At 48.1% G+C, this 22,140-nt stretch overlaps 9 protein-coding genes across 9 annotated transcripts; 4 read left to right on the top strand and 5 right to left on the bottom strand.

Annotated features, from left to right (window-relative positions):
- Window positions 1–606: 606 nt before the first annotated feature.
- On the bottom strand, window positions 607–3,401 carry ONS95_010607 (uncharacterized protein; the record flags this gene model as incomplete). Its single annotated transcript, XM_058504217.1, has 5 exons — window positions 607–1,143; window positions 1,192–1,821; window positions 1,876–2,922; window positions 2,990–3,067; window positions 3,282–3,401. The coding sequence occupies 5 exons, from the start codon at window positions 3,399–3,401 to the stop codon at window positions 607–609; spliced, it is 2,412 nt and encodes an 803-aa protein (XP_058360930.1).
- A 947-nt stretch (window positions 3,402–4,348) lies between these two features.
- On the bottom strand, window positions 4,349–5,081 carry RSM27 (mitochondral 37S ribosomal protein S27; the record flags this gene model as incomplete). Its single annotated transcript, XM_058504218.1, has 3 exons — window positions 4,349–4,736; window positions 4,786–4,988; window positions 5,043–5,081. 3 exons carry the CDS (start codon window positions 5,079–5,081, stop codon window positions 4,349–4,351), a joined length of 630 nt encoding a protein of 209 aa, XP_058360931.1.
- Window positions 5,082–5,206: 125 nt separating this feature from the next.
- ONS95_010609 (uncharacterized protein) lies at window positions 5,207–7,257 on the top strand. The gene is made up of 2 exons (XM_058504219.1): window positions 5,207–5,371; window positions 5,438–7,257. The coding sequence occupies exons 1-2, from the start codon at window positions 5,285–5,287 to the stop codon at window positions 6,671–6,673; spliced, it is 1,323 nt and encodes a 440-aa protein (XP_058360932.1). The 5' UTR covers window positions 5,207–5,284; the 3' UTR covers window positions 6,674–7,257.
- Window positions 7,258–7,739: 482 nt separating this feature from the next.
- ONS95_010610 (uncharacterized protein) lies at window positions 7,740–8,911 on the top strand (the record flags this gene model as incomplete). The annotated part of the gene is made up of 3 exons (XM_058504220.1): window positions 7,740–7,755; window positions 7,893–8,199; window positions 8,329–8,911. The coding sequence occupies 3 exons, from the start codon at window positions 7,740–7,742 to the stop codon at window positions 8,909–8,911; spliced, it is 906 nt and encodes a 301-aa protein (XP_058360933.1).
- Window positions 8,912–9,157: 246 nt separating this feature from the next.
- ONS95_010611 (uncharacterized protein) lies at window positions 9,158–9,785 on the bottom strand (the record flags this gene model as incomplete). The annotated part of the gene is made up of 3 exons (XM_058504221.1): window positions 9,158–9,408; window positions 9,517–9,643; window positions 9,756–9,785. 3 exons carry the CDS (start codon window positions 9,783–9,785, stop codon window positions 9,158–9,160), a joined length of 408 nt encoding a protein of 135 aa, XP_058360934.1.
- A 1,234-nt stretch (window positions 9,786–11,019) lies between these two features.
- ONS95_010612 (uncharacterized protein) lies at window positions 11,020–12,174 on the top strand (the record flags this gene model as incomplete). The annotated part of the gene is made up of 3 exons (XM_058504222.1): window positions 11,020–11,112; window positions 11,287–11,676; window positions 11,743–12,174. The coding sequence occupies 3 exons, from the start codon at window positions 11,020–11,022 to the stop codon at window positions 12,172–12,174; spliced, it is 915 nt and encodes a 304-aa protein (XP_058360935.1).
- Window positions 12,175–13,583: 1,409 nt separating this feature from the next.
- On the bottom strand, window positions 13,584–16,572 carry ONS95_010613 (uncharacterized protein; the record flags this gene model as incomplete). Its single annotated transcript, XM_058504223.1, has 4 exons — window positions 13,584–14,142; window positions 14,223–14,657; window positions 14,938–14,978; window positions 16,289–16,572. The coding sequence occupies 4 exons, from the start codon at window positions 16,570–16,572 to the stop codon at window positions 13,670–13,672; spliced, it is 1,233 nt and encodes a 410-aa protein (XP_058360936.1). The 3' UTR covers window positions 13,584–13,669.
- Window positions 16,573–18,640: 2,068 nt separating this feature from the next.
- ONS95_010614 (uncharacterized protein) lies at window positions 18,641–19,292 on the top strand (the record flags this gene model as incomplete). Its single annotated transcript, XM_058504224.1, has 2 exons — window positions 18,641–18,711; window positions 18,773–19,292. 2 exons carry the CDS (start codon window positions 18,641–18,643, stop codon window positions 19,290–19,292), a joined length of 591 nt encoding a protein of 196 aa, XP_058360937.1.
- Window positions 19,293–19,437: 145 nt separating this feature from the next.
- Window positions 19,438–21,309, bottom strand: ONS95_010615 (uncharacterized protein; the record flags this gene model as incomplete). The annotated part of the gene is made up of 2 exons (XM_058504225.1): window positions 19,438–21,082; window positions 21,244–21,309. 2 exons carry the CDS (start codon window positions 21,307–21,309, stop codon window positions 19,904–19,906), a joined length of 1,245 nt encoding a protein of 414 aa, XP_058360938.1. The 3' UTR covers window positions 19,438–19,903.
- Window positions 21,310–22,140: the final 831 nt, after the last annotated feature.

Consider the following 22,140-nt stretch of genomic DNA (forward strand, 5'->3'; position numbering starts at 1 on the left):
CTCAGCATAATAGCAGTCTTCTTCATCACCGTATCAGTGACTGCAATGAAGCAGAATGATCACAGATTGCCTCATAGTGCTGCACCATCATATCAAGAACAAGAAGCGGCATCAGGTATACCTCCATACAAAGCAACCATGCCTTCAGTCGAAAGAGATAGCAAAGCAGTCCAACAACAGCCATGACTACACCGAGAAGACTTGATGCAGAGCCGAAACCAGGATGTGTCCAAGTCACCGAAGATGAAATCCGCAGTGTAGGATGATCGGTATTGGTCGAATAGGTTGTAGAGGAAGATGTTGATAAAGTACAAGAAGGAAATATCGTAGGTGGACTGTAAGAAAAGCCTCTTCAGGCCAACACTGTTCTAGGCAAGCAATGCTGAAGGTGACTTTCGCTGGATGTTGATAGAGCCAATTGAAGACATCCATAGATATGAAACACCAAAAGCAAACAAAGAGACTAACTCCTATTCGAATATGTTATCGTTACGGTGATTCCATGATATCGTGTGCCATGTAAAGATCGTGAGGTCAACCAAGACACAGGAAGCAATATGATGAAAGCAAGCAAGCAATCGGAGCCAGATGTCGTAGTGATGTTACTTAACGATAAGCACCACCACCATAGCGAGTGTTTGGCTGTGGGACCATGCGAGGAGGAACGCCAACGGCAGTACCGACGCCAGGACGGGTCTGGATGGCAGGATTGGTGCAGAGCATGCCAACACGTGAGCCGAACTTAGATCCTCGAAGAGAAACCATGTGCTTGCGAATGTGGCTAGCAACGAGATCGCGGTGCTGGGTGTTGGAGTGAGTCAGAATGTACTGAATGAGGTAATTGCCATACTGGTCGCTGGCGATATCAATCAGGGGAATACGAGGACGATTGAGATGACCCTCGCAGACCCGATCGAGGTAGCGACTAAGGAAGTCGGGACCACCGATCTTGAGGCACTTCTCAACAACCTTCGAAGCAAATTGATCCATGCTGTACTCGGAGGCATAACGGATGACATGGTCGATGGCACGGCTACGATCAGCTGGGGCACCGTGTTCACAGATGTGTTGAATACACCAATTGCCGAATTGACCATGAGCAACGATGTCAATGCTTCCAAGGACTTCCTCAATGCATGGTCGCTGGGATAATGTTAGCTATGCTCCAAGGAATGAGAGAGAATTTTCTACCTTATCCTCCTCGAGACAGTTTTCAAAGATGTTCTGAACAACCAAGCTACCAGTCTCACCAAGAGCAACCTGGTGCCACTTACCACGAAGATCATCATTGACGTACTTCATGATCTCAGGCGGAGGAGACTCAGTCCACCGGAGCTCAAACAACTTTTGCCAGACATGGCAGGCATAGCGGTGGATGACGGTGTCATAGATACAACGAAGAAGCTCACGAACCATGTCGGCCTTGTATTTCTCAGGAACAGAGTCAAAAGCCTTCTGGACAACGTGGCAACCGAAAGCATCCATGGAGAGGTTCAAGGTGTTTCCTTTGATAGCCTCAGCGATGTTGATGACCTGTTCGGGAGTTCCATGCTCAAAGCATCGCTGAACCAAGAAGTTACCGAATCGGTTCACCATCAATGGGTAGGCCTGAGCGACGATTGCCTCAACAATCTCATACTTCTGAATAGTTGTGCCAACCTTGAGCTTCTGCTGAAGGAAGATGGAGGCTTGTTGATCATTATTGCAGACAATCTTGTCAACGATGTACTTCCAGTTGCAGTTGACAGTTCGATCAAGAAGTCGGCGGTAGTTGAGGGGCTCGGTTGTTGGCAGGTACGTTTGGCCCTCGGCTCCTTGGTTCTATTGAGACATTAGTGAATTGGATGGGTCGAAAGAGGGAGTTTGTAAGCCTACATCATTCTTCCATCCAGCATTGGAGACCGTGAACTCCGGTGCATGTGGGGACAGTGGAGTTCCAATTGGTTGTGGCTGGTACCCGCTGTACATGCCGCTCAGATTGGCAATAGCAGGAACCCCAGCTGGAAGGTTCGCAACAGAGCCGTAAGGAGTTGAGGACGGTGTGAAACCATCAAATGAGCTGTTGCTGCTAGCATAAGGAAAAGAGCTTGCACTGCTCCTATTATTGTATCGTCCTCCACCAGGTTGGCTGCGACGACCCATAGGAGGTGCCATGAGCATATCTGGGTCCTGCATCATACGGTCACCACGGAAGGGTGGAGCAGCACCGTATGGCATCGCATCAACGAATGGTTGACCGTAGCCACGCTGCATCCACTGAGCGGAGGTGGTAGCTTCAGATGGTTGGAAGCCCGGGACAGTCACAGGATAAGGGGCAGCTGAACCAGTGAAGCTTGGCTTGCTACTATTGTTCCAGATTGCACGAGCCCGATTGAAGCCGCTGGCAGACAATGCATCACTGGTGTCCGAACGAGCATCCTCTTGAGTAGCCCAAGAGTTGTCTCGGGTGAATTGAGGACGACCAAGTGGTGGAAGATGGTTGAGACGCTCCTCAGATGAGACGTGCATTGGGTAGTCCGCCTCGGAGGCATTGCCAACAACTTGATCAAGAGTATGCTTGGTGATACGAGTTTGTGCAAGTTCTTGATCCATACGAGCAATCTTGCCTTTGGCAGCCTCAAGTTCAGCCTTGAGAGCAGCAAGCTCACTGGCACTTTGGGCGGGGACATCATTACCAGAATTGCTTGGTGGGCTGGTTGTGGGGGCTGTGCTGAAATTATAGGACTCTGTGGCAGGTGTAATGGGTACAGAACTGTTGGCAGAGACATACTCGACGGTACGGTAGCGAACAATATCCTCGGTGGATTTGAGGGCCTCATTCTGCTTGTTGATGGTGGCTTGCTGTTCGGACAGCTTGGCAAGGAGCTTGTCCACTGGGTTGGGCTCGTTGGACGAGGAGGTATCGTGATTGATCTTTATCTTCTGTAGACATTAGCAATTACTCACAGAGACGTCATGTAGGGAGGAGGGTGTCAGGATCTTAAGTTACCTTGGGACCAGCTTGGTTGCCCAGCTTGTTTGAGGACAAAGCAGTGGCAGACTTCTTCAATGAAGCAGCAGTTGGATCCTGCGATGAAAAGGTCAATAGATGAAGATATGTGTCTCGCGCTATGGGCTTGAATGTCCACGTTCTTGTGCAGAGATACGGCGGAGGAGACAGGGAGGAATGCATGCGCGTGATTGTCAGGGTAGGGCAAGATAGCCACTTGAGTGAGGAGCTTGTTGGAACTAATCGGAGGCAAGGCAGAGGTGAATACGAGAATATTTAGACAAGAACATACCATGCGAGCGGTCAAGTTGGCCAGAGTCTCCTCAGCAGAACTAAAGTTCTCTTGGGAGGATCCGGCTCTGCTCCCCGCCCGACGGAGGGTGGGAGAGCCAGTTGAGGCGGTGGCAGACATCTTGATTGATTGACCTGCTTCGATTCTCAATGAGATAGCTTGTCAGTATGGCAGATAATACTGCGTTTTTGGTCGAAGGAAGATGGTGGGAAGATGTGCTCGTGGCAGAACAGGTGGTGATGTAGATTGTAGGTAAAGGGAACAGAAAGGAAGGAAGGCGAAGATCAAGTAAACAAATAGGAGTCGTAGCTCAAGGCAACTAGATCGAGAAGGGGCACTTGATCGTACTGTCCTCCACGAGATGGGTGTACCAAGTGTCGTTTTGAAGTAAGTCGAAGGAGAGCGTGTTTTTGTGGTGTTTAGGGAGAAAGCGCGGTCTAAGTAGCAAAGCGAGGCTTTATACCTAAGACCACGAGGCGGGCAGTCGACAAAATCGGCTGCTAGCAGAATCACGAGATCTCGCCATGGTGTAACAAGATACGGATTGATTCTTTCAAGTACGAAAAGTGAAATAGTATATGGAGGGAAGAAAGTTTATCAAAATGAATCTTCGAAGAGAAATACATTGTTGGGTAGAGGATGCTCTTGCTTTCCTCGGCCCATGATGGTATTCTCTGGCGCAGTGACTTGAATCTCAGTCGCACTTTCCCAGCAGGATCAGAGCATTTTTCACTTCAAGGGCATTTGTTTAACAGTAAACGGCCATTGATTTGCTTCTTTTGGCAAAACCGCGCTTTGGTGTGACTTAAAATTGTGGCCAATTTTAGATGGAACAAAGAATTTTCCTCCTTCTGTAGCAACAAGGAACGAAAATAGGTCAGAATCGCATGGCAGTGAAAAGAGCTTCCAAAGAACATTCGGGGATGAGAAAAGAAGACTTCTCAAATGCAGACGCACGCCAGATAGAGAACAAAGGGCATACCATATGTCAGATGGCAGTTCCACTCTTCCATTGAAGCTCAACCTCAAGACTTCATAGCAAGCAACTGTAACTCGCGTCCATCCTATTACTCCCAGCACCGCTCACCACCTGAAACGATAAGCGAACCTGTATCCGATCTTTGAGTACCACCCGTGGTAGAGCGTGAGCTGGATTTCTGTTGGTAGAGTGCACCATAGAGCCCCCAGTTGGTTTGGAATACTCTCTTCATTCGTGACAGCCATTTGAGACTCTGGATATCCCAAAGTCTTCCACCAAACGCCAATATTGCTACAAATATGATGTATGTCGTACACGCCTGTCCATCTATACACTCCCGTCCTTCTACCGCTTCTTCCCCTTGAACTTCTTCGATTCTAAAAGCCTGATTAGCATTGCCCACCCGAAACAGTCTTTCGGCCATACCTTCCACCGTCCGCTTCTTCTTGGGAGCACCCTTTCCTCTCTGCTTGGTACTACAAAATATTAGACAGTAATCCTGGTTCCAAATGGGCAAGAACGTACATCTTGATGTGCTCCAGTCTGTCCTCCTCAGCATCGTCCCATGTCTCCCAGTCGGGATACAATCTCTGCAGATCCTTGATCGTGGCTACTTTTCTCGGATAATATGCTGCTAGAGCTGGGCCCTTCAATCTCTGCCGTAGGACCTTATTTCCCAGCCGGAGGCCTTCTGGATTGAATGTCGTGGAAAAGATCTTGCATTGGACCTGAGGCTGTGAGCAAATGTTTAACCAGCGAGTGGTATCCTACGAGAGCATTACCTTCATGAGGTCCAATATCCGTGCTCGAGGGACAGCCATATTGTTTGTCGCTCCGAGTACTTCGCTGCTGGTATTGTCAACTATTCGCGACGTCAAGCTTTCAGTCCAGAATTTGGGACTCGCGCTTCGGGCCGGCAGTTTTTCCGAGCTAGGTAGATTTACGGTGCAACCTTAGAAAATCTACAACTCAAAATATTTCTGAAAATATCAGCAAGGTCTCACATTTTGCAGCATTATTCAAAATGCAGAGTTTGTTTAATCGACATAAGAGGAAGCATGATGAAGGTGCAGGATACGAGGAGCATAGCAAGAAACACAAAAGGCACAGTGTAAGTCCACCCCATATCTCAGTCAGCATTCATAACAAAGTGCACGCACATCCTTACAGATCACAGGACAGCCATCATATAGAGGAATCGCGGATCTCAAAATCTATTGAAAGAACCAGAATCGACCCTAGGCCTAGTATGGGTAGCTCTGTAGCTCCAGCCCAATCGACGAAAGTCGCAAATCTCATCAAAGCACTGGATGAAATTCTGGAAGGAGAAGGCATGGACGAAACTCTTGGCTTGGTCGGAGAGGAGGCTGTAAATCGCTGCTTGGATCTACGAACTTCTCTCAATTCGGCCAAGTCGAAGCTCAACGAAGCAGGTGTTAAACCATCATCCATCGATCGAGAACAACGGTCACATGACTTCTTCAATGTACCCAACACCTTCTCGCCCTACTCTCTCACACCCTGGAAGTCTTCAACCATACCAACGATTCTGCCTCCTCTACCCAAAGTCCTCGATCCTACCCTCGAAAAGTCCGCATTCGTCCACGTTGCCTGTGGTTCTGGCAATGTGACGGATCTGAGCTATGAACGTCTCGAATGGATTGGTGACGCATATATCGAACTCATTTCCACGCTTCTCATCTCACAAACATTTCCATACCTCCTGCCTGGAAAGTCCAGTCAGATTCGCGAAAATCTCGTCAAGAACGTCACCCTGGCCGACTTCTCTCGAAAATATGGCTTCGACAAACGTCTCCAAATCCCTCAAGCAAATTTCGACATAAAGGAGTCTGACAAGATCAAGATATTAGGTGATGTCTTTGAAGCCTACGTCGCAGCAGTCATTCTCTCTGATCCAGCCGAGGGTGTGTCTCGGGTCTCACAGTGGCTGAAGGATATCTGGGGCATGACCTTGGCCAAGGAAATCATCAACGAGGAGAGAAGAGAAGTGAAGCTCGACAGTCCACTCTGGAGGCTTCGGGGGTCTGCACAGCCCGTGCAAGATATTATCTCCAAGACCGAAAAGGCTCCCTTGAACCCGAAAGACGCCCTGCAACAAATGATCGGTTCGAAGGGTGTGAGATTCAACTACAACGACTTGGCACCTCCAAAGAAGGATCCAAATACCAAGCTTCCAGTGTTTACGGTCGGTGTGTTCCTCGATGGATATGGAGAGAAGGACAAGATGTTGGGTGCGGGCAAAGGGCCTGGCAAGAAGGAGGCTGGGTTCAAAGCTGCTGAGATGGCGATGGCGAACAAGAAGGCGATGAAGTTTTATGGTGAGAAGAAAAAGTTGGTGCAGGCTCAATTACAGCTTGAACAGGAGGCTTTGGAGGCTCAACAGAAGTCTTGAATACTGACGGTCAGCTATCTTACTTGCTTTTGCGCAATGCTGAGCTATCTTGACCTATGTTGATTATTTGTTGTACTTGATACCCATTAGCAAATGAAATTGAACTTCTGCTATTCTTCAGCTTCACAAGTAGCCTGCCTCTCAGAATCTCAGCATTCTCAGTAAAAACCGCTGTAAACTATTGTTCATCATGTTTAGCAACAATCCTTCCGGTCCGTAATTCTGTCTGACTCGAAGTGGAGCAGCCCAAATCCTGGCAGGTCGATATCAACCAGCCTCGGAGAACCTCGGTATTATAACCTCGAGTGGCACAGAATAATTATATCACAATCGCCATATACTTTCGAGTTCCGTACTCGAAGCCTAACTTCGATTCAGTCATCCGACCCAATGAATGGCAGAACATCTACCTGGAATAACCGAGCCCTGAATCGAGATACATGAACGGTTGATCCCAATCAACATTCAGAATTACTTTCACATACCATCTAATGAGTAATGAACAGAAGTCTCCCACAAACCCCAATAACAATGCCTCTCGATAAGCTCAAGTCCAAAGTCCAAATTTTTTCATAAGTAGTTTCCAGCTGCCAAAAACAATCACAAGCTCCCCCACCACCCCACTACTTACTCGATTAGTGCATCGCATCCGCCCTCCGGGGAACCAAAGCATCCCTGCAACTCCACCACAAACACCGAGGCACAGTGCAGCCCAGCACAACACAACACACGCGACGGCAATGATGCGCATGATAAGGTAATCTCATCATTCAGCCCCAACCCGGGCAAGAAAAAAGTGTGCACGCCAACAGTCCATTCGCCCATCAATCATTCTCGCTGAGCCTCTCTCTTTTCTTTCTTCACTTTCTCACCAACCCTCGTTCGTCTTCTGGCTTCTGGATAGTCCTCTCCGTACATATGTGGTATTCGCGAGCCGACCCGATAGCGAATTCGTTGCGCCTCGGCATAGAAGTGACAGCACGACCACTTCTCTAATCGATTGTCGTGCTCCGCAAAGGAGTCGCAAAACCTCGCAGAGTAGAGAAGAGAGTAGAGGAACAGAACAATGGCGGATTCAGTGGGTGCGTGTGACTCCGTACATTCCCAGCACAATGCCAATGTTTCGATCTTTCCTCCCATTCTCCCTCCAAAGACTCGGCATTGTCCCACAACAGAAATATAAAAACACAAGACTAACACCCTCTCCCCCACCACACAGACAGAGTATTCGTCCACGCCCTTAATACCGTCAAGAAGATTCCCAAAACAGGCGCCTCGCGGCCTCCACCGGGCGATCGACTCCGCCTCTATGGACTCTACAAGCAAGCCATGGAAGGGGACGTAGACGGGGTGATGGAACGACCAGTGAGTGCGCATGAAGGTGAGGAGGAACCTGAGGATGTGAGGAAGGATAGGGATAAGTACGATGCGTGGGACGCGCAGAAGGGGATTAGCAGGACTGAGGCGAAGAGGAGGTATATCGAGGCGCTGATTGAGACGATGCATAAATATGCTAGCACGACGGCGTGAGTCTTGCTGCGCTTCTTTTTCCTATCAACACAGTTCTGGTTTTGGTTCTGGCTCTATCTGGGAGAAAGAAAGTAAACATGGTATGGGACGCAGAACGTGACAGGGCTGATATTGGAGATACACAGGGACGCAAGGGCTCTAGTCGACGAACTCGAATTCGTCTGGGACCAAATCAAAAACAACAGCGCCTCCTCCTCCGGCTCCTCACCCGGCAGAGGCGTCCCCTCCTACACCACCCAATCGCGCCAATTCCAACGCCCATTATCTGGAAACGATGGACCAATGCGAGTGCTCAGCCCAATGAGCCAAGACGACGAAGCAGAGCGCCGCTCAGGATATAATGACGATTACGAAGAGGACGAAGACGACGACGAATATAATAATGGCGGAAAGAAAGATGCCAAGAGCACGAATAGGTGGAGGAGGTCGGTGGAGCATGCTTTTGAGAAGATGACGGCTGAGATTGCGGCGCTGAGGGAGCAGATTGCTACGGGGAGGGAGTATCAGGGGAAGAAGAGAAGATCGTTTAAATCGTGGTTTGCATGGTTGATTTGGTTGGCTATACGGCATGTTCTGGTGGATGTGGTAATCATGGGCATTGTGTTGCTGTACCTGAGGAAACGGAAGGATAGGAGGATTGAAGACTTGGTGAGAGAGGGATTGAGGATTGGGAGGGAGTATATCAGGAAGATTGTACCGGCACGATGATGTTCGTGGGAAATATTGGAAAGCTCCAACGTTCCTGTTCAGGATGGACAATTCTCAACACCCGGAATCAGCGCCACGACAAACATCACAGAGTACGGCTGCTAGGGACGAGAATCACAAGCAACTCCATCCCCATCACAATTGGCTGAAACTCAAAGGCCGGGATCAACACAACTCAGCTTCAGATCATCGAAACGAAATCACTCAATTCCACGACTATATACAAGCCCTCACCACAATCCTCCACTAGGACATACCACCCTTCTGATCCGCCCCCTCAATAGGAGCAATCCACGAGATCCGCTCACCGCTAAATAGTTCCCCCTTGGGTTTATTCTTACTCGGCCACTCTGGGTCATCCAAAACACCCGCCTTAATGATCACCGAGCCAGGGAACGACGCCGTAATTCTGAACAGCGTGGTTCCGCAGTCAGGGCAGAAGTGCGACGTAATCTTCTTGCCGCTGTCGGCTTGCTTGGAGATCTCTTTGGGCTTGCCTGTACATATGAGAATATGTTAGAGATTGTAAGATATTGGAATGGGAGAGGCTAGCATTTGGGATTGGGGTGACAGGTGATGGGGTCGGGGCAGATGGGGATATATACCTTCGACTTTGAAGGCATCCTCGGAAACAACAATGTTGTTGCTATAGCTTGCGCCACCGATTTTGCGACAGTCGAGACAGTGGCAGAGCAGATGAGCATCAGGTTCTCCGGTGAAGTTCACGCGGATCTAGATGAAGATAGTTAATACCGTCTCACATTTACATAATATCTCAATCCATTGGCAAACAACACATCATCAAAATGAGAGGAACCAAATAGAGAGAATGACATCAACATACATTATTACAAAAACAACCTCCTGCAGGCATATTGATCACTTAAGTATGATATATCGTCTGAATTAGGTTTAGATAAAGTATTTCGCCTTAGCGGATATGCAGAATCGTGATTCTCAGCTTCTGACAGTAACAACAACAATATTTACTCAACACCCTGACGGCTACCCATCCCCTATATACACCTGCTCCCGTCTTCTGTTCTACCTCCCTGTAGCCCCTCCACCAACGTCCATCGTCGTCATACTCACCTAGGATTTGAATCGCACATCCTGGAGCTAAGAAGCGGGGATGGTGGCTCTAAGAAGTCAATCTCGTCGGGATCTGGACTATCGGCTCCTTTGCCCCGATATCGATTTACTAACGGATATGGGACAGGTTCCGAGGGGAAAGGTAATTCTTGGGGGCGATCTGCCGTTGGTTCATGGAGATGTGGTGCGGGTCGAGGATGGGATTTGGAATTGCCCTGTTGACAGAATGGGGTGTGTCCTGCCTCTCACAAACAAACAGCCGAGGCCATGGCGAACCGACAAAAACAGCAGCCCTCGATGTCCCCACGCCATCAAAATAACCAATTCATCCCAAATATATTCCCATCTATCCCATTGACTTCAAGGTCAAAACAAAGACCAACCAACAGACAACCATCCATCCATTCATCCACCATGACGTCCCTCACCCTCACCCTCACCAACACCTCTCTCTCTCTCCACCGCACCCTCCCGATTCGCCAAAATCTCGGTTCCCTCTCCCTCTCCCGTCCCATCTCCAACAAACAAACGGTCCAGGGATCAAAAACCAACAAAGCAATCGCAATGCGATGGCATGGGCACGGAACGATCCCGCCTCATTCTTCAGGGACCCCGCCAATCCAGACACACAAACGCACCAGAATTAAACGAACAAAGAAACGCAGTTTTGACAAAAACGCCGCGGCGCTCCGCCCATAACACCAACACCAAGATCCAACCTATGAAGTACTATTCTTTTAGTCGCCGCTACCAACACTACACGAGGTATCTGACAACCTATTGCGGCCTAGATCCAGAATTTGAGATCTGAGTTTACGGTAGATCGATTGCTCGCTACCGATTCGTGCGCTTACTTTGTTTACTTACTCACTTGTGGGAGAAGCTCAAGATTGGAGACGAGACGAGACGAGGGAGGGAGAAGGTCAGATGATATCGCGTCAATTTGGTTCGTGCTGAGTTGAGTTGGAGAGTGCTGGATTGAGGAAGACGGAAAATCGAAGTTGCAGATTGGGCAGATGGCTGTTACGATGGTGAACTTACAGGAAGTGCCACAACAATCTGGAGTTGTGCGCACCGTCAATGAAACTGTGGAGGCGGACGAGGTCAAGGTAAGCTTGTCAACCCCCTGTTTGTGCTTATTTGGTTCCCGTGTTTACTTTCCTCTTGGATACACGTGATGCTGTGGAGGAAAGTTGTATTGCTGCTTTTGGAAATCCTTCTACTCCTTTCTCACCCTCATTGATCGATGTACCCACGGTTTCAATTCTCTAACAGTCTCGCAGAATCCAACCCCGGTCACCAACCTCACCGAAGCCATCTTCCTCCCCTTCAAAAGCTTCCGCCCCGTCCCACTCAGTTCAGAAGCTCCTCTCACCCCGGCCCAAAAGTTAGCAAAGATAATTGAGAATGTCGAAACTCAACAGGCACTAGTAAAATCCAAAATGGTATACCTGACTGAAAAGCGAGTCAACGAAGTCATCACAAACGCAGAGGCGGAGTTGTCAGATATGGGAGAAGGAACCTTCACCGACGACGAGCCCGGCGAAGTAGAGGCACGGAGGGAGAGGAGAGTGCAAGCCGAATCTCTGATGGAATTTATGGGACGGCCAGCGAAGAAGGGTGCGAAGAAAGGGGATTTTATCCGACGAGGAAGTCCCAGCTTTGCAAAACAAGTAAGTCACACTCTAGAGAGCGGAGTTCTGGTTGCCAAGGGGAATTATGCTAACAGTGACATCAAGATGGATACTCCACAACTCACCTCCCACATACGACACACATACATGGTCCGCAAAGAAGCCAGCTCGAAAATCCGATCTATCATCATGGACAGCACCGCACAACTCGAAGCCTACCACAAACTCACCTCTTCGACTCTCAAGTTCTACAAACAAGCACAATCTCGTCACACCTCGACCTCTGATTCTTCCCCTCTTCCCTCTCCCATTCAAAAAGCATCTGGAAATGTCAATATCTCACCACCACGAGCTTCCACTGTCCAAAATCTAGCTTCCCCTCGCCAGAAGAATGCCGCGACTCTTGCCTCTCCCATCCGAAAAGGATCTGGAAATCTCAATATCTCGCCAGAACAATCTTCCCCCGTCCCAAAACTTGGTTCCCTTGGCAAGAAGAATGCCAAGAAGGCTCTTCCAGCTGCAAAGCAAGGCATTTAACCAACAAGCACGGGTATGCCACTCGTTGGATCTAAGGTTGCTGAACCGGTTAAGAGACTGGAGACGATGGAGGCGGTGGCTAAACGGTGAAGTGAATACGTGTTTGGGGCTTGGGATTGGGGGTTTGGGATTTGGTTTTTTATGGTTATGACTCATGATTCATGAGTTGGGGATTAGGACGTATGCATGAATGGCTAGGCATGGCTATGGCATTGACACGATACCCCGAGATACCCTGGTGTAAATGTTATGTGTGCGTGTTTGTTTGGAAGACTCTGGATTTTGCTGGTGTTCTGAGGTAGAGGTATTGCTTAAGGTCTGCATTTTTCGCGTTTCGGGGTTTGAAAAAGGCGGCTGCTTAGCAGAAGAGAATTAGATCAGTATTAGATCTGGTATCAAGAAAGCATGAATAAAAGAAGGTGCCGTTTTCTTGCCTACCTGACAGGCATTCATGCAAAACTACTTCGAACAATTTAAGTCAATTTTCCATCTGCACGTCTTCTTATCCACTGGTTGCATCGCTGTAATCTTATGCAGAACATGTCAATCTTGCTCTGAATCACGACGATGAAACAAAACTATGAGAGTCTCTAGGCAAACTTCATAACTCCAACTCCCCTTCCCTTCACCTCACAATTCACTAGTACAAAAATTTATCTCATCGCCTCTTCCTCCTCCTCTTCTTCCATCCCATCGATTGAGAATACTTTACCCTACTTTGTTCAAAATGTTGTGCGGGTCGTATCTGTTGTAATGTCTGCAGATGCTGGCGTTGTTGATTTAATTTGGTTAAGCGAGAATTGCCCACGCTGTGGATTTATGTGTGGAGTGGAGCTAGACTTGGGGGGGAAATAGGCATGGGTATTTACTACGTATGTCCCCATCATAACTCAGACAATCTATTCACCTATTAAGGTAGGTCACCGATTATGTAGCTATCAGAAAAACTAGTGTAGAATCTGGGATCCTCGATTCTCGGAGTTAGTGTTCATCCTGATCTAGGGATAGAATGTCTCGGAAGTGAGAAATCTGGAATCATCAGTAGACCAATCTATGCTAAGAGATTAGATTATTTTCATAGTGTATTTACCTCCTGATCGGACAGATGATACTGTGGATTGCTTCTTCGAACCTGAACTTTGATAGGGTCTGGAAGTGGATTGGAGGAATTTGACATGGAAGAGAGTTTTTGGAACGGCCATCCAGATTGCTCAAACTCATGGGGGCAATTAGATGGTGTGATGATGTCGCGAACCAGCTTTGAACATTACAAAGTGTCACAGGTCGTTGCTCAGAGCCGGACAGGTGGGCATTACATGTTGAACCCATTTCACCGAGACTTACTTTAAGATGCAGAATCTCTTTGCAATATTCTCAGTAGACATTGATTTTGTTTGTCTAAGTCATCCCTCTGATCATAATAAGCTAAAGCGTCTCGAGGATGTCAAAAACATCCAGACAGATAACGCAAGACAATGTCACAAAATCTCTTCAGTCACCACCCAAACACTTCCTCAATCAATTCAATCCTCCTGACACCTCTATCCAAGCACCCCTTAACCACAGCCCGCACCTGATCCGCCATACCCGCCGGCCCACAAACAAACACAGCCATCGAGCCTTTGCCCTTCTCCTCTGCCATATTCTCAACCAAACTCTTCAAATCAGGTCGTCCATACGTAACACCCAACGACAAGGCACCGGCAATGAAGGGCTTTTTGTCATCGTCGGAGCTCTTTTCGGTGGGATCGATGGTTTTGTCACCGGTAATGAACGTCTTGACTTGGACATTGGGTGAAGTGGGGAGGGATGATAGTTCGCGGTTGAAGATCTCGTGGACCATGCGTGCTTGTTTTGTAGTCCAGATGAATTGTACGTTTGTTGGGCGTTGGTTGGCATTGAGCTGAAGGAAGAACTTGAGATATGGGAGAGCGGCTGAGATGCCGGTACCACCCGTGATGAGGAGGACTGTGAGGTTGCAAAGTCAGTAGAGCGCTTCTCGCAAAAGTACACAAATTTGTGGAATATGTGGTGAAGGAGGTACTCACCGTTGTCGAAGTGGCTTAATGACTCGTGGCTACCATATGGGCCTTCAAGAAGTAATCTTGTGGACACCGGCTGACTCGAGCCGTTCGTAAGGCATAGTCTTGGAATTTGATTTGTGAAGGAGCCACTTGACGGCGTCGAGCGACGGACGTAAAACGTGAGCTTCACTCGACCTTGAGCCTGACTAGAATCTGAGGATGGGGCTTGAGAGGGACTGGATACCGGTGCAATAGCAATACCATTATTTTCCTTCGCTGATGGAAGAGTGCCAGGAGGACTACTTAGTTGACTGCTATCTGATGCTGAAGACTCGTCCGAGACATGTGACCAGTTGGGTGCCGTGAAAGGATGATTTTCCCACCCACGCCACTTGAATGGCTGATATAAGAAGTAATGTTGGTTTGGCTTTGGCTTCAATAAGAATGATCGTAATGTCACTGATAGAATGAGTAGATTAGCAAAACATTCCCTAATCCAACGCCTCATCCCCCTCCCGCCTCTCCGCCTCCTCATCCCCCTCTCCATATACATCTTCCTCATTTCCCTCAAGAGCAGGGACAAGATCATGGTGGGGATCAGGGGTGGGAGCTGGTGGTTCCTGTTCCCTCATTCGGGCGAGGGCCTTGCAGGCGGCTTTGTAGGCGTTGAGGGCATACAATGCCCGGAGGGCTGCTCTTGTGGAGGCAGCACGGCGGGCCACGCGGGTGGGGGTCTCACGAGGGACGCGGGGGCTAAACTTCTTCGATCTTGTCTTGATCCTATTATGATAAATTAAGATCAGTATAGGATACTTGAGAATCTAGGATATGCATAGAGCTTCTAAAGAAGCCTCTTGCAAAGTTTGAATCGCAAATGACTATGCAAACAGGGGCACATGATAACATACATGGTTGGGATTGGGGTTGGGATTGAGATTGAGATTGAGATTGAGATAGTGGTTGTGGTTGTGGTTGTGGTTGTGGTTGTGGTTGTGGTTGTGGTTGTGGTTGTGGTTATGCCCACATGGCAGAACGATTCTCAAGAGAAACATCTTAATATATTAGAAGTGACACTTGAGAGTTACAGTCGTGCTTGCATTTGTGTATTGTGCAGAAGAGACAGTTTGGATTTGAGAAAAGTTTAATTTGCAAAGTCAGGAGCAACCAGACGAGTAGAGGAACAATGAACTGCGGCTTAGAGGGTAGCGATGCAAGCGACGTGGCGATGGAACAAATTGAAAGTAGAGAACTCCCAACCAGTAGCCCGTAAGAAGACGTTATTACGTTCTGAGAACATCCACATCACAGGCAAGTTTGCATATGACATAATAGCAGTGCGATCTGAGATGTAGCGCCATGTCTGGATTTCTGGAGTGTAGCTAGTTACGGTCAGTCATGTATGCGAGGAATTTTGGCAGTAAATACTTACTAGAGATTTGGCCAGAAGATGCTGTAACTGACCGCACAGATTATGATAGACCATGCTCAGTAAGCTAGCACGACGAAGGTCTGCACCCGAGTCGGGATCGTGAAGCCCCACAGCACGCGCCGATGGTGTGTCCCAATCACTGATGGCAAAAAGAATTTGGCTTGAACCCAACCCCAGAGCTCTTGTACTGTTGTGTAGGTGTTGGGTGAGGAGGAGTGCGATTCTGCAGCTGCTTCGTCATGGGGATGGCTTCGATGAAGACGCGTTTGTGTGAGAAAATTGACGAATGGAATTATAATTCCGATCAAGAGGACCCCGCCCCAGAAAACATAGACACCCCAACTAAGTGCCGGTCAGCTAAGCTCGAGAGAAATAAGAGAGATCTTATCCAAGCGATGTTCCCTTGTTGTTTGAGTAAATAGATGCAAAGGAAAGAAAGTAAAAAGGTGGGAGCCTGAACAAGTAATTTTGAATAAAGCAGGCAAGATAAAGATACCCGTAGCGGGAATCTATAATAAGACACTCGGTGTACACGGCCTGAAGTCTCGAATCAGCTACTATTGTATAATACAGAGACTGGAACAACACGCAGCAACACCATAAGATACACACAAAAGTATCGACACCAGTCTTGTAGAAAGACTCAGACACAAAGACGCACGTATTCCACATTGGGTTGATTCCAGTATCTTCATAGTTGACTACCGGAAGGCTAGGGATGAGAGCGTCAGTGAGCCGAGATTTGAACTCCTCGTAAGGAGACAGCGTGGTAAAGCCATAATCGTTGCACCTCTTGCCGACAGATTCTGATCCGGCTATAATTTCTTCTGGAGCGCAGTACGTCTTTGCGGCGGCGTATACAGACGTCAGAAATAGCTCTTCATGGCAATGGTTGTTGTAATATTCATCCGTAGCTTTAAAGATAAATTGACCTGTTGCTGCCATACTGCCTTTGAGACAGTCGACAGGATTACCAACAGTTGTTAAGGCGAAAAGAGTGCCGATCAAAAATAAGCGTAAAAACACCATCATCAGGTTTGGTGATGGCCCCGGACCAAATTTGCGGAAGAGACATAGACAACGCTGTAGTCTGCAGAGACTTATATCACCCTGCGTCCCCAAACGGAAGTGCAATATTGCCTTGCAAGCAGCTGCGCCAAGTAAACAGCGGAAGCTGGCATCTTTGCGCCATCGACAAAAGAACCGCTTGAAGGCTTCGATGGATACATCGGACCGGGCCATGAGAGCATCCAAGACATTTAGAGATTTAAAAAGTCCAACGACCCCCGCGCCATGCGCCACATCATTGGCTGTTCGGTAGTTTTGAGCAGCAAGCTTCAAGAGCCGTGACTTTAGCGAGATCAAATAACGAAATCGGCTCCACACCGAGACTTTTAGAGCCAACCGAGTACGACCTGATAAAGAACTGATCGAATAGAATTTTTACTAGGGACTGTTTTTGCCAGTGGAGCAAATGCGTTGGATTTGCCCGAACGTAATGAGTGAAAGGATATGACGTTCCTATGTAATGTAGTGCAAACAGCAGAGGACTTTGAAGCACAGAGGAAGAAGTTGAAGTCCCACGAATATTTACGAGCTTAGCACACTTGTGGGTGAAGGCTTTGCGACGTCAAAACATAAGAATATATGCTACTCGACGGGGAGTATCGTCCTGTCCCGTGGTTCCCCCCATCTACTAGTGCTGGAGACCCCTCTGTGCGATAAAGTTGCCACCAGGAATGGTACCATTGAAAGTGGAAGCTGATCGAGGCATAGTGAAGTTTTCTCGCCGATCAAGACAAGTCAAGCCAATCCAACCAGCAGCAAGCTGATCAGCTAAACGAGCAAGCTGACCAATTCTCCATCCTTCGGTTAGGTGAGAACTGTCTCGGCCGAAGATCACAACCCGAAACTGACAAGAAAATTAATGAAATGGGTGTTTTCCGGTGGATACAGTAGCCTCTAGGTTCGCGGTTCCAGAGTCAAAGCAAGATTAAAAGTTCAATTCGACTTGAGATCTGGAATTTTTAGATCGACAAAGGGTAGAAGACTACGTGAATATAAGCTGAAAAGACAACAGTCTCGAGGAGATAAAATTTTAAAATCTGCTTCATAAGTCAGCAGTCAAAGACTGCCTCTTCAAGAGACAAGAAGAGGTACAAGCAACGGCGGGGAAGCCTGGATTAGTTCGGAATATGAACAAGTTTAGATCTAAACACGTTTAAATTTATTAGGTGAGGCTTGCCCTTCCTGTAATTTGTCAATGAAGATTTGATATTGTGCTTGTAAAGGAGGAATCTTGGTAGCGTTAAGCATCAACAGAAAAGTTACTTAGCGATTCTTGTAAACTCGGAAGACACTTATCAGTCTCTCAGCAATAGCCGACCCGTCTAGACTGGCTGATCAGGGTATATCTTCGACTCTTGGATTGCAGGACATGGGTTTGAAGAACAAGATATACGGAGGGAAGCTCATATTCGACAAGGCAATTCATAGTGCCAATTTGGCACACAAATCCGCTCTTGCTCTCATTCCTCGTAAACTCCATTTGTTAGGTCTAGCGACGTAGCACAACCGGGCCATTTGAGGGTCATGCAGAAGCATAAAATCAATGTGATATGTTCACGCCAATAGACACGACACATTAGGAGATCCAATCAGTTAAAGTCTAGGCATGTTCTCACCACCGGCTTATTGACTTCGCTTAGCCATACGCTAGTAGCTAGCTTTCTCGTACTTCCTCCTCTCCAACAGTAACGTCCATCGTAACCTAGAAACTTCTCGACTCTATTTCGAAGCAGTACAAGAATTCCACGATTTTCAAAACACCCCTTTGTTACTCTGCACAGCATAGCAACCTCTCCTGCGACACGACCTGATCTATCACCAGTGCCTACTTTACAGGCTACTACCCAGTAATTGCCGTCATTTCCTACCTCTGAAGGTCAAACGCTGACAGTCTTTAGCAAGATCACACGTGCAAACAATCAAGCCAAATCTCACGGCAATCACCATGGTGACCTCAGACCCCACCGCGTCGAAAGTACCAGATCGAAAGGAAGAGGAGTTCATGTCCATCGGAAGGTGAGCTCCACACCACCTCCCCGCCATTTAAAGGCAGAGAGAAAGACTAACATTTGAATAGCTTGACCGGAGCAGGCAATATGGTCAAGATCTACGTTGGCCCCGAAAAGAAATGTTGGATGATCCACGAGGCCGTCATTTGCAACAAGTCGACCTTCTTCCGCAACGCGTTTCGAGGCAACTTCGCTGAGGGCACCAGCAAGACGATGACGCTTGAAGAAGATGACCCAGCTGTTTTCAGTTTGTTCGTTGATTGGCTCTGCGGGTCAAATGATGGCAAATGGGATAAAGATCTCAAGAACTCTTGTGAGCGCCGCTTGGCTTGGTATGGCTTGGATATCTTCGCGGACAAGATCGGCTCGAAAAAGCTTCGCAAATACGTGGAGGACTTATATGACGATTGTTCATGGTTTGGCGATGATGAATGTGGGCGACATAGTGCGATTGAGGTAGAAATTGTCTTTGAGACGTCACCTACAGACTCCCCATTTCGATCAGACATGATTTTGACAGCTTTAGATCAATTTTTGGGGAATGACTTCAACGATTTCAAGTGGTGGGGAGAGGATCATGTCTTGTAGCCAGACATTCTCGGAGGAGGTTGCAAAGGAGTTGAAGAAACACATGGGGAAGCCTTCGAGATGGTGCTAGTATGAGGATTGCAGCATCCATAAGAAAGCCCCCAAGAAACTCGGCGCTTCATAGGGACGGTATGGGGTACTACCCTTTGGAACGAGCCAGGGTGAATGGATAGGAAGATCAGAGGAACCATGTTTTTCCAGGACTCTGTTAAGGACTAGACTTACAATTCCAGACTCCAGCACATACATTGCAGAAACAGCGTCAGCGGAATCTCAATTTCGGCTTCGTTATCTCCCCTCCTTTGCACCATTGCACACAACGAGAAGCTGACATAGTGTAGCCTTGACGTGAGAAGAACTAGTCCGCTGTGCAGAGTTCAAAGCATCATCAAGCATCTGCTCATCTACAAATATCTCAATTCTGCCTTTCATCTCCTTTTCTACGTTCCCAATTCAACAACTCCCAGACCAAAGTTGAAACCAAACCGCAGAACGCCAACGCACTTTCCCGAGCAAATTTCCCGTCTCCCAACCCAACCACCAAAAACAAAACGACCCCCTTCCCCTTCTCCAGTCTTTCCATCCGGAACAAAAGAGAAATAATCCAACCCTCAACGACGATACGCCTCCTCCCACCTCTCCTCCTTCTTCACCACCGCCCCTCCCCCTCCCATCCTCGAACTCTCACCCTCCAAACACCCACTCCCCTCACCCATGCCCGCACCCCAAAAACCATCATCATAAGCATCAACACCCATCCCGACACCCATCCCAATTGCAAACTCTCCTCCTGCCATGAGTGGACTATACATATCATGACCATGTCCATGACCATGACCGTACTCTGAACCAGGCATCCCGAAACTGTGGAGTAATTCGTCGAGTTCTTGGTCATCATCACCACCAAGAGAAGCGAGGCCGAAGGAATCGTGTGTGTTGGGGCCATGGTGAGGATGACAGGTGTGAGAGTGAGGGCTGTGGTCGCGAGCTGGGTTCTGATTCGGTGAGTATGTATGAGACTGAGATTGCGAGTGCGAGTTGCGGTGATCATAAGCCTGATCATGCTCCTCGATACACATCCTCGGTGTACTAGGATGCGTACTATTCGACACCGTCGACGTCCCATTATGCATCTGCAAGTTAAATTGCAACTGTTCCGAGGAGATCTGCTGAGGAGACTGAGCCTGAGCTTGAGTGAAGAGTCCACCATTCAAAGTCTTTGCACTGGGTTTCCTCTCCCGTTTAACCTGCACCGCGTCCGCGAAACTCATGCTCGAGCTAGCATGGGAGAAGTTCTGGAAGGAAGACATGCCCAGACCACTGCTGTGACTGTGGTGTAAGGCTGAAGAGAGGTCGTGTTGGGCGAGTGACACGGCTGGGGAGGGCATCATGCTGAGTCCGCCTTCGAGCTCGGGAGTATCGCGGTTGAGGGAGCCGGACATGGAAGCTGAGGATGAGAGGAGACTTTCGCCCGTTCCTTCTCGGATACCATATTCTGATTTGACACCTCTCTTATGCTCTCTCTCTTTGCCTTTGCCTTTTCCTTCACTCTTGATCTCCTTCTCGTCATCACGTTCCGTCTTCGGCCCACCAAGAGGCCTCTTGTCTTTCTTGGCACTCTTCGTCTTCTCGACTCGATTCTTCCGAGGTTTGCGAGGTGTTGGAGGCTGTAAGTTGCCCGTTGAGGCGTCCATCTGTTTCTTGAAGCGCGAGTAGCGCATGCGTGCTGCATGGCCGTTGGTGATTTCGTTGTTGAGGATGGGTTCGTTGGCGACTTTGTCCCAGTTGATCTGTTGGAGGGGACATGTTAGCTAATGGTCTGAAGCTCGGAATATGAAATAATGTGAGAAGCTGAGATGAAGTGGATGAGTAGTGGCATAGTATGTGTAGTCTTGGATGCTAATTGGGATGTGGCCTGTGGAGGAGAAGGTAAGCGAGACGAACAACATACATCCCTCAGACTGTTCTGGCTGAGTATCGCATACAGCAATCTCGTAATCGCATTATCATTCGGCATACTGATGTTCTCCGTAGACTCGCCAGTTTGATGAGTGCTCGGTGACTCTGTGTGCTGTTGTGCTTGACCGTTGTTGATGAGGAGGTATCTCCGTACCTTTGGAAGGTACACGGAATTGATGCTGGCGATTGGTCGATGCTTCCTTCTATCCCGAGTGTGTAGAGTTTTTCGACTTCGAGAATTTTGCGAGATCTGAATCGTGAAGTTCGATGTGCGTGAGCGTGCTGTGAATAATACGATCTACCTCAGATTGCTCCAGAAAAAGTGCGAGATTCTCAATATTTCAATGCCCTTCCTCATATCACATCTCAAAGTCCCTCACAAATACTAGAACCGCTTTTCTCTTTCTCACACCTTCAAAGGCCTTTCAAGAGAAAACCCTCACAAACACCTCTCTTGTCGTTGACTTTCAGTTGAGAGGAATCAAAGCTATACTACGCTGCTTTAGAAAATCTACAAATCTAAAATCTCTTTCGTTCACGGTGTTCCCCTCTATTTTGCGGGGAAGGCGTGAATACAAGAGAACTTTACTATTTTCAAAGCACTTGCCCGTTTTAAGACATAAAAACAGGGGATTTGCAGCCAGACAGAGACAAGAGAGGGGAGTGCGCAGATGCTCTGCAGATAAAAGGCGCGAGATAAGAAGAGCAATGGAAATGATAGGAGGAGGACGAGGAGGAGGTAGTACCACTTCCGTACGCTTTGACCCCTTGTCCTGCACAGCTCGCCATCGCCCAGCAAAGCAGCACTGGTTTGCGATGGCATGGCCCGAACCTTTCCATTATGACGTGAGGCTGTTGCCTGAAGACACCGACTGTCGTGCCTTTCCTT

The sequence above is a fragment of the Cadophora gregata genome (genome assembly GCF_030347475.1).
Source record: "Cadophora gregata isolate MNR1 chromosome Unknown scaffold_4, whole genome shotgun sequence".
NCBI classification, from domain to species: domain Eukaryota; kingdom Fungi; phylum Ascomycota; class Leotiomycetes; order Helotiales; family Ploettnerulaceae; genus Cadophora; species Cadophora gregata.

Coding starts and splice junctions, on each gene's coding strand:
- ONS95_010609 (XM_058504219.1), top strand. CDS start 5,285: ATGCAGAGTTTGTTTAATCGACATAAGAGGAAGCATGATGAAGGTGCA. Junction 5,372..5,437: donor AGAAACACAAAAGGCACAGT/GTAAGTCCACCC, acceptor TACAGATCACAG/GACAGCCATCATATAGAGGA.